The 16,501-nt window shown below is 30.3% G+C and overlaps 2 protein-coding genes across 2 annotated transcripts; one reads left to right on the top strand and one right to left on the bottom strand.

The window, feature by feature from the left end:
• Positions 1–5,998: 5,998 nt before the first annotated feature.
• Positions 5,999–7,289, top strand: LOC137807950 (uncharacterized). The gene has a single exon (XM_068608817.2). The coding sequence runs from the start codon at positions 6,180–6,182 to the stop codon at positions 7,053–7,055; it is 876 nt and encodes a 291-aa protein (XP_068464918.1). The 5' UTR covers positions 5,999–6,179; the 3' UTR covers positions 7,056–7,289.
• A 6,008-nt stretch (positions 7,290–13,297) lies between these two features.
• Positions 13,298–15,263, bottom strand: LOC137805942 (lysine histidine transporter 1). The gene is made up of 7 exons (XM_068605819.2): positions 15,093–15,263; positions 14,612–14,995; positions 14,132–14,525; positions 13,931–14,036; positions 13,740–13,831; positions 13,581–13,649; positions 13,298–13,478 (listed from the first exon to the last, which is right to left on the bottom strand). Exons 1-7 carry the CDS (start codon positions 15,245–15,247, stop codon positions 13,380–13,382), a joined length of 1,299 nt encoding a protein of 432 aa, XP_068461920.2. The 5' UTR covers positions 15,248–15,263; the 3' UTR covers positions 13,298–13,379.
• Positions 15,264–16,501: the final 1,238 nt, after the last annotated feature.

Genomic DNA, 16,501 nt, shown 5'->3' with positions numbered 1-16,501 from the left:
ATCTGGTTGGCTTTTGATGCTCTAATTATGGAGGGAGTGTCTGCTTTGTATCTAAACATGGCAAGCAAAACAGTGAGCAAAATAACCAGCACGTGGTTTGCGTCATTTCTTTTTCTTTTAATGTATAAATAATCAACGTCTTTATCTTCTAGATACCATGCACCCCTGCGTTATATATACAAACATTTCTGTAATTTGTTTAATCGTTTGTTAGATTTGTTAATAACGCCTTCAACTGTAGAAACTGTTTGATATGAAGATGGAGTTCAGAGAACTAGAAGGAAAATCATATTTTGAAAGTGCATATGTGGGGTATGCCTGTGTTTTGTAGGCATGACATCATGTTTCTATATCCTAATTCTATTTAATCTAGATTGTAGATAGAGTTGGTGTTCTTGCAACCATAGCCAAAATGTTCAAATTTAAGACGGTTTTTATTTTATTTTATTTTTTATTGATAATTTTTATGAAAATGGTAGTGTATTTATCTATTGTTTGTTTTATAATTTTACAAAAATAAATTAACTACTGGTTTTTAGACTATACACATTCACGTGAAATATAGGTAAATGTGTGTCTTTGTCTAGATAAAATTTAAAATAAATGAATATTTTTTAATACGATTGAGGAGTTGTAGCCGTTGTATCGATTTTTTTTAATTTTTTAAAACTAATTTTAAATATATTTCTTCACATTGTTTCGGGTTATTCCCCCCCACACATCACTAACAAAAGTTTCTGAAGTAGACATGTGAATGTGTGGTGATTTACTTGTCATTGGAAACATATTAATCACTTCAAGGGTTGTCTTGGAAACATATTAATTATCACTTCAAGGGTTTTCCAATGTTGTATATGTGTATGGGTTTTCACTTTTCATTCATTACAATAAAGCCATCTAAATACCGAATCAAACATACGAATATAATGAGTAACGGTATCTGTGATGGGAGAAAATATTTATCATAGCATAATTGAAAGGATGGGTATGAATTATTGAATAAAAAATCTGATTCTATTCATCCTTTACTTAAGCCTTTTAATATGTGTATGTATGTTTTGATTTTTCTGTTATCTAAAAATAAGGTATTGTATGAAATGTGGTTAGAAGTTTCTTCTCATCCCTGGACAATGAAATGTATTTTATTAATTATTTATTTGTTGGGTTAACAATTTCACCTATTTTGACACATTGATGATTAAGTGAGTCTTTTGACCTTATACAATGTATAAATGTGGATTTTTTTTCTTGTTGGAAATTCTATATTTATATTATAATTATAAGATAGGGATGTGTTCACGTTATTGTTAATTGTTGATTCCATCTTGAACTTTGCACAAATGCTATAATTTTTTGGATTGTAATTTTCTTGTTTCTTTAAGAGTGTTTTTTTACAGAATCTTAGTATACGGATTGAAGTAAACATGTACTCTTTTATTTATATATTTTTTTTACTTATTAAAAAGTTATTATAATTATCTAAATATCGAATCAAATATTAAATAATTTATGATTATTTTAAGTATTAATATAGTTTTTTAATTTGTTTATTTTAAAAATAAACAGTTTTCTATTTTCCAATAAAGAAATTCTCTCTAGTTATTAAAAAGATGATAAGAAAATCAACTTATTAAAAAGTGTTTTTTAAATTAGTTATTTTATAAATATTTTTATAAATATTTCTAAGTTTAACTATACTAGTTGATAACTAAATTATGGTTCTAATTTATTTAGTAAGTATTAAATATAAAATAAAATTCACGTTTTTTGTTTTTAATTGTAAGACCTGAATGTTTAGAGATATAAATTTTAATTCATGAATAATGAAAAACTCTATAAATAACCTACAATAGTGTATCAGTTAGGGCCATACGACTAATCACATGTCTCGGTCTTCGTCACTAGGTCGACCGAGATCAAGGTCCTCATCAATGGGTCAACCGACAACGCAAATCCAACTACGTTTAAATAGAGTCAGTGAAACTAATCCATGATTAAGAACTAGGTAATATATCCATAAACACGGTCCATCTCCTTAATCGGGCCCAATAAGAAATATCCATTAAAATAATATAAATAACACAGTGCTCTGAGAACCGAGTTCCGAATACCTTTACTGACTTGAGCATCAGAGTACCTTTTGCAGGTACCTTCCGAGTCTGAACTACGAGTCTGATAGGTGAGGCGAGTAAGGAGGAGTAAGGAGCTTGTAAGGAGGGAAGCCGAAGTGCAATCCGACCAACCGATTAAGGAAGGAGGAGTGGTCTCAATAGTTCTTTAGACCCCAACCCCATTCAAGAACAATAAATAACCTATAATAGTTCAGTGAGTCTCTTTTTGAAACTCCAATAATTTAATTTTAACAAATTTTTCTGTTATAGAAGTGTTGGTAAATAGTTAAGCAGAGTTAATTATGACATGTATATATATTGTTTGTGTGTGTGTTTTTTCTTATTTGACTAGTTTTAATAAGATCGGAGTAGAATTCAAATTTAAACTTCCTTTAGATACGCAAGTTTATGAATTGTTTTTGTCAGCTAGCCGATATAAGCTAACCTGATAATTAACTGTTATATATCTTTGTTGTGTATTCTAGTTTAGATACAAACCATTTTTTTATATGTGAAAGGAACCGTCATACCTAAGACCTAAGTCTAAGTAGAATGTGCAAAATGAACTTTTTTTTGACTGAACATAATTTTTTTTTTAATAATTTTAAATACTTATATTTATTATATTTTTTTATTGTTGATAAAAAAAATTAAAAAAATAGACTACCTCTCATAGTTCAACAGATATTCCATACAATAAAGACCTATCATTTAAACCTGAGAAAATCCTTTAACAAAAAATTAGTTATGCTTGACCTTAAAAGGTCTTACAAAAACTAGAAAAAAGTTATACAGAGAAAACTGTGATTGTACAAAGCACGCAAAGATAAAGATTCTTGATTCTATCAGCTTCCAATCCAATAAATAAGTTGTGCTCTTCAGTTTACATAAAACTTGGATGCAGAATATGAACTCGGAAGACCACAGCTGGAGAGACAGACCATGAAGCACATATGAATTCAACTGTTGACAATGAATTTGATTTTGTTATTTAAGACCAAAGGAAAACTCATAACAAGAGCCGATAATTGCTTTCATTGAAAAGTTGAGATAGATTTGAATGAAAGAAATAATGATTTGCCATGTTCGTTGCAAAATCTTGAAAACTCCAGTTCACCACTAATGAACACAAATGCAAAAGTAGATACAAGAAAAGAACAAATTTAGAACTGAAACTCTATAATAGAATTCTAATACCATCTGCTTTTTATATACAATTAAAAAACGACTTTAATTTATTAATAACATAAATATGTTTCTGATCAAGCCATTAATTGAATTCATTACTGACAAGAACTTGCAATATTTTAGAATAAAGTGAGACATCTCCGACCCACACCGTTGTCATACTTATCCCTCACCACTCCTATGTGGACGACATAGTGAAGCACACAGTAACAGTGATCTGAAATGAATTGCGATGCCTATCCAAACGGCCACGTAATGGGTGTTTACAGATCCAGTTCACTTTGGCAGAAACTTTATTCATATGGAAGGTACAAATTCAGTGACACCTAAAAAATAAAGATGGTTTCTGATCCCCAAACATAGCCTCATCGTGAACATTATTCCGTGAACAGTGCTAAAAAAAGCAACATGTGGTATGTGGAGTTCGTGAAATTTATGTTACACTCTCAATAATGGTACTTATGACCTTAACATCAGATCCTCCACTCCCACAAAATCGTACCTTGTGTTGCTCTGACAGGCATGCTTCACCACCAATGTACACCACGTCATTACTTGTACTACAAAAGTAGGAACCAATCAGAACCTATGCCAAACCAATGGCTCTGATTGCTCCATTTGTACTAAGTTGTTGCATGCAAATGGGGTCCACACGACCACACTATATCCTTTAGCCGATGCCGGAATTATTGAACTCTAACTTCAAAATTCAAATATCAATGGCTGAGAGGACTATACTCTCTGTCCTACCACCAGAGGTTATAGGCACGATACTCCATGGACTTTCTTTTGCTGGGACCAATGAGGAACGGGGGCACCATTCTACGTGGCCTCCTTCTAGATGCTCTAGGATTGCTTCCATTGAGGGCAATGGTTATCGATAGTTCGGTGAGTTGGAGTGATCCTATTGGCTCAATGTGTCCTACAACGATCCAATCCACCTCTCAATAAACCCACATTTTCCAATCAAATTTTGGTTTGTTTTCTTCCACACTGTAAATATAATCATCTCAGTGGCCACAAATTATGCATTTCTTAACTGCATCGGACCCTAGTCATCAATACCCAAGCATTAAGTGACTGCACCTGGTGTGATTATTCTTGCTGCCTACACAGTTTTTTTTGCAATTGCATCAACCCTGATAACAGAAATCCCTTTGCTTGTGGTTCAGGACTTGTTCAACCTGACCGTGTCATAGATCTGGCCTCGTTTACGTTCTAGGCATCACTGATTATTTGAAGTTATGTGCTTCTGGAGAAGATCATCTGCTATCAAGTTCAATCTCAATAGATCTTTCATTTGTTCATAATTATTCTGTACTCGTAAACAGCATGACCTTGTTAGAGTTTACGGGCATCATTTGAATTACTAGGTGACCAAATAACCTCATTATAAAGGGTTGGAATATAATGGGTTGGAAAGGTTTATTAATTTTTATATTTAATCATTTTTATCGATGATAAAAAATCTGCAAATATAATAATCCTAGACCCTAATTCTTTCCTATTACAACTTTAAAAAAGATGAATTTAGTTCAACTCATGTTTGGATAATTATAATGCCGATTAGTTTAGTGCCATTTTTTCTACCTATCTTATCTAAATTCAAAATTTTACTCAAATCTAGTACTATTCAAAGTAATAGTTTAATATTAATTAATTTAAAGTAATTTGACAATTGAAATTTCGAAAAGAAAAGTATTGACGAGTAATTTAGAGAAGTACAGCTATGACCTTAGCAGAAACAAACAGGCAGCACATTTTTTGATAATGTAGGTCTTATTTGAATACTTTTTATAAGAAAATAAAGAAAAAGAGATTTTCTTGTAAATTAAAACTAATGTATGAACCTAACTTTATACAAGCTCAAACTAAAGTATTACATACCTTACAGAGTTAATGCTTAGAAAGGATACATAATGTTTGGCTGAGTAAGCAACTAATTAGCGAAGACCCCTAATTGAAGAATGAAGGTAAATCTTGTGAGTTTAAAGGGTGTTTGGTGCTTTGCATTGACATAAACAACTAGAGATTGTCCTAAATGGAAATATATATATATATATATATATATATATATATATATATTTTGATTTTGTGTGAATATGGTATTATGAATTTTGTAGTAATAATATAAATAGAAGGGATGATAGATTGACAACTCTAATTTTTCATATAATCATATTATAATTTTTAATATTTTTTTATATATATTATTTAATTACAAATTTATTTTTTATTATATATATTTATTTTAAATTTATTACATAAAAAAATGTTATACAACTAAAAAAAATTGTGAAACTATCATTTTCCACAAATGGAGCGGGTGACTAATGAGAGTGTTTGAGCGCTTACAGAGTTGAGGCAGTGTTTGCGAAAGTGATTAGCTAAGCAAGAGAATTTACTATAAACTGGGCCTGCCCTGTGGTTTTAGGCGCTACTTAAAATGGTAACGAGAAGTTTGGTAAAATGAAATGTGACGTCATGAAACTTGGGTGCCATTGGGCTTAACAGAGGTGGACACGTGGTGGTGGCAGGATCTGGAATCCTCCAATACCTCATATCCAACGGTCAAAGTTTCTGATTCACAATGCTCGAAGCTCGCAGTCTACGTGCCGCTTTTCTGTCGCCACCACTGGGCACTCCTCCTTCTCCCATTCGTCCCCTCACGTTTCCCACTCCCATCCCATGACACGTTTCCCTCCCCAACCAATCCCCTTCCCCACTCCCCTCCATCTTCACTGTTCTACACGTGTCCTTCCTCACACGTGTCCCTTTCACGCTTCCTATAAAACCAACGCCTCTCCTAATACATCCCTGTCTCTATTAACGCAATAACATTAACAAACAGCAAAAACGGTGACTGTAATCACACTGCAAATGGATGGTAGGGGAGGCTGTTGCATCGCCCGCTATGTACCCGCTGCATCCCACGTCTCCACCATGGACAAAATAATGCTTAGGTTTCGTCCTATCGCTCCCAAACCCGCTTCGGACGCTTCTTCCTCCGAGAGCAGCGATGCCTTACTCAAAACCAGAACCTCTAAGAGAAAGTGCGTAAGTGATATCAACTGTAACACCAAACGAAGGACTCGCCGCAGGAAGAACACATCCTCTCCGGAGCTCAAGCAGAAGCAGATGCGGAAGCGGAAGCAGCCGGCGGTGACTCTTCCTTTGTTGCCGGAAACTCCCGATCGGAAGGACTCTCCGGTGAGGGATCTAACTCCACCGATAGCAAAGGAAGCAGGAAACAACTACACGAACAACAGCAACAATTACTTGAAGAAGAACGTGCCGGTGTGGTTGAGTTTCGAGCGTCGGAGCTTGACGAGGAAGGTTGAACCGTACGATGCGATGATGGCAGGGTGTTGTTCGTGTGTGACGGTGGAGTGCGTGACGAACGCGTGGGTGGAGGGGGAGTGGCTGGGGAGTACGGACGAGGAGCGGAGGGTGAGACTGAAGAGGGACACGTGTCCGGGATTGATAACGGACGGGTACGGGATGGTGACGTGGAGGAACGAGGCGTACTGTGAGATGATGAAGGGTGAGAGAGATGGGGCGGTGTTCCTGGTGATTAAGGAGGGTCTACTGCTTCCATATCCTTCCTTTACTTGTAAGGTGAAAGTGGTGCAATACGTATGGGGAAGGGAGAGAAGTTCGGTGACGCTACCATGTGATGTATGGAGGATGGATTCTGGTGGTTTTGTTTGGAGATTAGACGTTAAAACGGCTCTTAGCTTGAAATTGGGTTACTGATTCCAAAGGTACCATGCAACGCTCACTACTTCGTTTCGCTTTTGATCCCAATTCAACACTTTTCCTTGAAGTGCTCAGAACTGTGAATATTTATAAATATAACTACTGAGGCATGTATCTCATCTTTTGTTCTTTAGATGACTTTACAGTTTGAGTTTGAGCTTACAGTAGTGAGTTAATGATCAATATTATCGTGTAACACTTCTGCTAAGTAAAAGTTTTATGTTGCTTCCATCTCTTTATTTCATCGTTAAAGGTTTGAGGTAATAAACATTTAAATCATTAATCGATGAAATGGATTGAATTTTATTGTGTGAGTTGGTGCTAGGAAAGGTGGGACAAAAGGGTGAAAAATGTGTTGTGGGGGAGATGGGACTTAGGAGTTGTGGTGGGAACTAGGAAGGGCAGGTGGTCACAAACCTATTCTGTCACTTTGGATACCATTAACCCATGTAACTCTGGCGTCATCTGATTGCACCACGTTGCTTAATCCAAGCCAACGGTGTTAACTTTTGCAGAAAAGAAAGAGAAAAGATATACATGTACTTATGCTAAGCGATTTCTTATCAACCTTTTCCGTTTCCTTCCATTTACACACTATATTAAAACATAAACATTTATCGGTTTTAAAAAATAGTTTTTTTAAGGAAAGAATTACTTTATATTTCGAATTATACTAAAAATTAAAAATTATATTATAGATTATATAATTAGAATATAACTCTTACTCTTTTAAATTGTGTAATTAACTTTTAAATTGTCTAATCAAATGAAAAATTGTATTTTAAATTATGTAACGAAAAATATAATTTTTACGGATTATACAAAACTTTATAACTTACTATTCAATAAGTGTGTTGAACATGAGCTTCTTTAACGTCTCCAATAAAAAAAAACATCAAATAAAAATTAATTTTAAATAAAAGAATAATAAAATCATAAAATAAAAATTAATTTTAAATAAAAATTTAAAAAAAATTATTTTTTTAATGTCATTCCTATTATTGTTAAATAATTTTTAGGTATCTAATTAGTTATTAAAATTTTTTTAGAAAAATCTTGATAACTAATTAGATATTAATTTAAAAATTATTTAATAATAATATAAATTAATTTAAAAATTATTTTTTTAATTTTTAAAATAATTTTTAATTTAGTTATTATAGTAATTAATTATTTTTTGTTTTTAAAATTGATTTGTATTTTATATTTTTTTTATAATGGTAACAAGATGAGACAGCAAGATAAGAATCAGAAAAGATAAGAATATTTGAGGATTTCATCAAATTTGGACAAAATGGGGTGGAGTAGATGAACTTGGAATGGTCAGTAGGGAGCAACCATTGGGAGGTGGAAAGAAATGTTGACGTGGTTAAAAAGAAGAAGAGGAGATGGAGGATAGAAGGGCGTGGTGACGGGTAAAAGTGTCTTCAAGGCAACTTAATGTTTATGAAAGAAAATATTTTACTCATGATTTAGAGTTAAAGAAGTGTGGCGTTTTCTTTGATAATATGGAGACATTATTTGTATGGAGTTCAATTTTAGGTGTTTAATGATCACAAAAGTTTAAAATACTTGATCAGAAAGAGTTGAATATGAAACATAAAAAATGGTCAGTACATGTGTCAATTATGATGATTGAAGAAAAAAAATTGATTGAGCAATTCAGAGATCTAAATTTGATAGTAAAATTCCATGATGATCATATTAGTTGCAGTAAGTTAACTATAACCAATGATTTCCTTAGAATGATAAAAAAAAGTGTTAAAGAATTCTAGTTTATAGCGTACTGTGGAGTTGCTAGGTACAAATCAGGCATGAGGAAAGAGATATCTTAATATATTGTTGCATGTTTGACGTGTCAAAAGGCAAAGGTAGATCATCATAGATATAGTGATTTGTTGCAGTAACTGGATATTCCCGAGTGAAAATGGGATAACATTGTTATAGATTTTGTTACCCATTTGCCAAGATCAGTAGGGGGTCATGATTCCGTCTGGGTGATAGTTGATCAACTGATGAAGAATGCTCACTTTCTTCCAATTAGTTTGAGGATATCTACGCCAAGTTAGCATAGTTGTACATCAGAGAGGTTATGAGATTGCATGGAGTGCCTTCCAGTATTGTTTTGGATAGAGATCCTAGGTTTACTTCACGATTTTTTTGTAGACTCTACAAGATGTATTAGGAACTACATTGAGAATAAGCTTTGCATATCATCCTCAAAACAAATGGACAATCTGAGAGAACGATCGAGTCTTTAGAAGATTTGTTGAAGACATGTGTATTTGATCATCTGCGGAATTTGAATGAGATGTTGACTATTGTGGAGTTTACTTATAATAATAGTTATCATAACAATATTGGGATGACACCACATGAAGCTTTGTATAGGAGGAAGTGCATAACTCCTTTATGTTGGTATCAAGATGGTGAGGTAATATTTGTTAGGTTAGAGTTATTTCAGCATACCATTGGAATTTGTGAGTGATGTGATGCTTGTGAGAGTATTTTTATTTCTTTAAAAGGTATAAAATGTAAGATTATAAACTTACCATGGTCTTTGAAAAAAGTAGAATAATCAAAATATTAGGTATTTTATGTAAATTTGGATGAATTAAATTTATTATACCAATGTTTTTTTTATTTCTTTTATCAGGAAAAAGGAATAAATTAATATGAACTATAATCTAATATAGTTCAATAATAATTTATAAAAAAGTACGATTTACTAGAAGAAAACTGTAAAATTTTGAATATATGTAAGGTTATCCAGTTATTATATAAAAATAAATAATTTAAATATTCATAAATTAAAAATTGTAATTAGAGAATCTTTTGTATTATAAGTAAATGGTATTATTATGTAATTTGTTTATTATAAATAAGTATATATTTTTGCATTAAAATTTTATTTTATTTTATTATTAATTATTATTATTTTATTTTATTCCAATATTTATATTAGTTAAATTTATTTATTTAAGATAAATTCAAAGATAATCTCATAGGTGATTTTTCCTTATTTCTCTTCATTTAAAAAAAAATATTATCACAAAATCGTAAATTTAAATAACAAATATCTTTTCATATTTTATTTGTAAAGAGTACATCCAAATACAAAAATGTGTTAGATCTATTCTAACACTGATAATATATACTCTCACCTTCTAGTTTAGGATTGTCTTGGCCTCCTTTGTATGCGCAGCCACCTATTCCTCTATCTCTACTTGATAATGATAATATGTAGGCTTTGTATGCGCACTCTATGTCTCTCCTTCCTTCATGTGAGTAATCTCAATTTTTCTGTAAATCTCTCACTTGTGCTCTTTCGACCCTTGTTTAACCCTTTCATTGAATCCCAAACTATCTGTTGTTGTGTCCCTGGATTGTTTCAAGGACTTCACTATATTTATTGCTTGGTAAAGTTGTTCTTTAAGTCCTTTAACTTTTGCTCCTCGCTCAATTCCCTGTGCCTTCCTACACTTTACTCCATCTGCCACCACTAATATCCTATCTCAATGAGATCCCATTACTTTTTACAGTGGAGAAAATTCTCTGTCAGAATAGCCCAGTCATCACAGTGACCATCTTCTACAATTACCAAACTACTCTTACCACCTTCTACAATTCTTCTCAATTCATTCTACTAGAAAAAACAAATGCAGCTTCTTACTCAACTCACACTCATTGTTTCTCTCACAAATTTAGGATCAGGTCCAACAATGAATCTTTGATACGAATTGTTAAATAAAACAAGAAAAAATGGATCTTGAGGGAGAATGTAATTTCTGAATACTGGAAAGCTGCAACTATTGACCTAAGAGTCTTACACAATGTATAATTTACAACCTCTTACTTAATTACTTCTTATTAAAATATTATTTGTTGAAAGAGATATAATCATTCATTTATTATTATAGAAAATGAAATAGAAATTAATTTTATAGAATAAGAATAATTAGTTGTTGTAGTGACTAAATTATAGATAATTTTAAAGATTAAACAAAATTTTGGTTTCTAAATTAGTTTCTATTAGTTATTGTTAAATAGGTTTTAAATTGATATCTAATTAGCAACTAAGTTTTAACTACCAACTTAGATACCAATTTAGAAATCATCTAACACTAATAAAAACTAATTTAGAAACTAAAAGTTTTTTAATTTTTAAAATGATCTCTAGTCACTATAACAACTAATTATTTTTATTTTTTAAAATTGGTTTCTATTCCATGATTTTCTTGTAGTGTAAAAGAAAATGAGTTGTTAAAACATGATTTCTCTAACTATATCTAAATGGACTTTTTTTTACACATTTTATTTTTCTAAGAATTCCCTAAATCTAGTAACACAGTTTATTTTTATGTTTGATTTATTCTTTCAAATAATCGTCAAAATGTTTCATAACTTTTAAATTATCTTCTTTCCATCCCATTTCTCTCTTTCTAATTTTGAAATATCTTTAATCTTACATTTAAATTTCTTAAATAATGTATCAAATTCAATCAAAGCAAAGTAAATAAATTATATAAATAAATATTTATTAAAAACAATATTAAAATTAATTAACTTAACAAAATAAAGGAACATGATAAGAATGGAGACACGTCTGTCATTAAGTGGATGACTAACTAATAAAAAAGAAACTAACTCCTATTAGTCGGTTATAACAACTTTGTAGCAGAGACTAATATTTAGTTATGAGAGTTATATATTTTTAAAGGATTTAATAGTGAGATTTTAATTTATTTTTTACTTGTTTATTTTTTAATATCAAATTATCTTTTCATTTATCTATTTATATAAAAAAATTATTAATTTTTTTTCTATGTATTAGTTAAAAGAAATGAAAGTGTTGTTAATGAATATTTTCATTAACTAAATTATAACAATAATAATCTGTATAAAACATATTATTCATAATTTTTTTTAATATTGTGCATTCTTATTTAAATTAAAAAAAATAGATGGCTAAGTATTATGATTTATTTGATTCTTATAAGAAAAATAAAATTGGAATTACAACATAAAATAAAAAAGTAACAGAAAGGTATAATGAAAGTGGAAAAAGAAAAAAACAAAAAAAATAAGAAGTTGCTCGGTGAAGGCAGTTTTTAAAACTATAATAATGTTTTGGAATATTCTATTGCTTCTTCCTCTTTTGTATTCACCTACGAACATGAAAAGAGGATAGTAAAACAACTAAAAAAAATAAAAACATTAATAAATAAACAATCAAAATTTATGCAATCAATACAGATTGATCCGAACAAAATAAATGATAATGTTATTGGTTCAATAAAAAATATCTTAATGTTTTTTTTATTTTTTTATTCTTTTTTCTGACTCTTTTTGTCACACTCCTATCAAAATTTTAGTGTTATATTGTAGTGAGTGGAGTTAAATGATCTACCCACATGTTTCAATTTAAAGTTTTATTTAATTCATTCTTTTTTTCACTCAAATCTCAAATAGTTTCTTTCAAATTTAATAATTGATTTTTTTAAGTGTTTATTATAAAAGAGACTAACAAGCACGATTTAAAAAAAATTAAAAAGGAAAATATTTAAGCAAGAACTACCACAGAAACATCACTTCTTCATTTTAAAGTAGTGTTTGCTCAATTGCTCCATTTCAAAATTTGAATTAAATTAACACACTTTTATTAATTTTCTTCAATAACATAATGTGTTGAGTATTTAATCTAATAACATTAATTACTAGAAAATAATTAAATTAAATAGAAATTAATTTTAAAGATAAAAAACAATTAATTTTTTTAGACATTATTTTAAAATTTAAAAAAATAATGATAAAATTAATTTTTATTATCGATAATTAGTTTTAAAATTGATATCTAATTAATTATTAAGATTTTAGCTATTAATTATTTAAATTATTTAAAAAAAATGTAAATGGAGAAAATAAACTATATAACAGTTTTCATCTAAATTTTAAATTCGGAACCACTTCTGTAAAAAAATATATAAAAGGATAAAAAGATTATTTGAGATCACTGTTCTTATTTGACATTTTTATACAAATGTTCCTATTTGATATTTTTCATTAAGTCATTTAATTAAAATACAAATTAAATTATTGAGTATAAAAGTAATAAAATAGGTTGTGAAATGGGGTGGAAATTTTGTAGAGTGTGAATATATCCGGATCCAATATAAAATTGTTGTAACTATATTAATAAATGCTCGAAGAACAAGGAAACTATAGACTCCTAATAAAATAAAAATATCTAACAAAATAAGGACCAAAAAGAAATAGACTAATAAAACTAAAAACCATGAGCTTCCTCTGTGTGAAAAGGGATCAGGAGTAAAATTTGTAATCCTTAGCTTCTATTATGATCTGTCTCAATGCGCCAATTGGGGCTAACACCATCAAGAACATTCCAAACATGATGCAAAACTGAGATAAAAACAAAAATCAAACTCATTATTACTGTGAAAAGGTATAACAAGAAACAAAACAATTAAAAAGGCTTGTGGATAGTGTTTTTGGTCTACATACCCAATTGGCAAACCAAGACAAGCTAAATCTCTTTGGTGTGTAGATGACAAGCCACATTACGCAAGGAAGCTGCAAACGATTGAGACATATATAGGTTAACATCGGCATTTCATTGTTTTAGAAAAAAAAAAGTTATCGTAGACAAATAATTTTGCTTACAAAGTATGTGGTGGGAGCAAACACAAACCCCCCAAAGAATCCTAGAAGCCCTCCAAAGAAAGGGAATGTAACTCCAAGGAACAATGTAAGTACTGCATAAGGTTGTAATGGTTAGATAAATTGTATTTATACGTGGAATTGTTATGAACACGAAAATGGGAGTTTTGTATGAGAGATGGAAGCACACTCACAAACGTAGATATTGCGAGTTATGAATCGAAGGTACCAAGTTGGCTGGAACTTCATCTTTTTCACCAGGAATGATTCGCATGTATCAAACACTGGAACGCCAAAAACCTAACACGAAAATTAATTAGCAAAACATGTTTCAATCCAATGAATATGTTTAATAAGACACAATGAGGAAGAGAAGTTGTGCAGTGCATATGTACCTGATAACTTCCAGTTACATGGACAAAAACAAAGATGTTAGCAGCTACAATGAGCCAGCGAGGTTTCTCAAGGGAGAGAAGGATGTTATCGTCAACACCGTTTCCAAAAGCCCAGTAACCAAAAACAGCAACAGGAATATAACAAAGGGCCACCACAATATAAGCAACAATCATGCCCTTCCACATGGCTTTCTTTGAGGGCTCTTCAGGTGTGGAAGGGATGGTTGCTTGGATCTCCAAAACTACGTTGTGCCCAGCATACCCAAAAGCAATAGTCCCCAAGGCACTAAAAAACCCAAATACATTCCCTGCATCGGTTGAAAATCTGCTACCATATTGCACTCCTTCTTGAACGCCCCTGTGAAGTGACGTTATCCACGCAATAGTGGAGTAGCTGCACAACAACCAAACATGTACTATTTGTTACATCATTCTTGGGATTGTTTTATCATGTATTGGATCAATGAATAAACCCTATACCTGAGGGACATGACAGCGGCAGCAAAAGAAATAACAGTGATGGAGTTGAAACTGGGAAGATGAGAGAGAAGGAATTGAACAGCAGCGAATATCATGATGAAGTAAGTTCTTCTAATGGGACTGCATCCGTCACAAAGAATATCATGTATCTTCTTTAGAGAATTTCCACCCGTTATCATGTATACTACATTAACACCAATCTGAACCATTAGTTGCTGAGGCACCACAATCCACAGTCCTAGCTTTTCTCCAAACGCATACTGCCCCAACTCATGATACCTGTCAAGCCTTTTCCCTGGTTCAGGCTCATGCATTTCAATCATTTGCCATGCCGTGTAGAGAGTGCAAATCCATGAAAGAATCAATATTGTAACACCTGGACCCCTGCCACACACCACAAACAACGTAATCATGTAAAACATGCACACACAAAATCACAAATGGTTAGAAATTTAAAGGGAAAAGTATATGATGAACAAACCATCCCAGCTCTGACATAGCGTAGGGAAAACCCAGCACTCCTGCTCCAACAACAGCAGTGACATTGTGAAAAGCAGAATACCACCACTTTGCGTTTCTGGATTTAGTGATGGGAAGCCAGTCATTGATGTTCTTTCTCTCAACTTCTTTTGCCATTGTTGCTGTTCTTCCACATTCGTTACCTTCTACTTCCATGTCTTCTGCGTTCTGTTCCTTGTTATTTGCTTACAGTGGATTATGAATATGAATTTCTCCGTATTTGTAACCGTCGGCTATCTTAAATACATAAGTATCTCAGTATTTGTTAATCTCATCTAAATTAAATATTTAGTTAATCAACTAGCTCAAAATAAAATAAGTTAGTTACAAGTGTAAACTTAACTTTTTTTTAAAAACTATACTTGGTACTTATTGTTATTCAACTCAAATAAATGTTTTATTTATTTATAATTAACCAAACCTAGTTCAATTTAATCTTTTAAGTATTGTTGTTTGAAAAATTTGCATAATCTAAAAAACCATAAAATAATAATATAGTTATTATTTAATTTAATTTATTATAATATTAATTGAATATGTATCTTAAAAATATGTAACTATTTAAGTATAAATATTATAGTTTATTTTACAAAAATATTTTTAAAATTTAGAAAAAATATTTTAAAATTATAAATTTAAAAAATATCAAAACTTTTTAATCAGTTACCTTAATCCAACTAATACAGAAACCTTCCCAACGCAGCTTATAATATAATCAAACTTAATAATACAATACAATCATAAATAAAAACTAATTTTAAAGATAAAAAATAATTAATTATTATATTAACTAAATTAAATATTATTTTAAAAATTAAATTTATTAATATTTAAAATAATTTCTGTTATTATAAATAATTTTAAAAATAGTATTTAACTATCAACTCTAAAATCTAAATAATTAGTAGTTAAAAAATTGATAGCTAAATAAATATTAATTTAAAAAATATTTATTAATTTAAAAATTGTTTATTAATTTAAAAATTATTTATCAATAATAGAAACTAATTTAGATATCAATAATTTTTTTTAATCTATTAAATATTATCTAAATTAGTTAATATATCAACTAATTATTTTTAGTATATAAAATTAGTTTTTTTTAATAATTTCCTATTAGTGTGTATTATAATATTTTAAAATAATTTAAAACATGTTTGATTGTGTAATTTTTTTAAAAATAATTTAAATTTTCAAGTAATTATCATACACGTTTTAAATTAGTTGGCATATTTAAGTAAAATATATTTATTATTTAAATTACTATGCATTATAATATAATAAAATGGAAACACTGTATTATACTATTATCTGTATATACAAGTATAGTTTGCCTTTTAATTTGGTTCAAAAACTTTATTTTATGAGCAA

Source organism: Phaseolus vulgaris, chromosome 3 (genome assembly GCF_051622355.1).
Source record: "Phaseolus vulgaris cultivar YP4 chromosome 3, ASM5162235v1, whole genome shotgun sequence".
Taxonomy (NCBI): Eukaryota; Viridiplantae; Streptophyta; class Magnoliopsida; order Fabales; family Fabaceae; genus Phaseolus; species Phaseolus vulgaris.
This window is presented reverse-complemented; position numbering and strand designations above follow the sequence as displayed.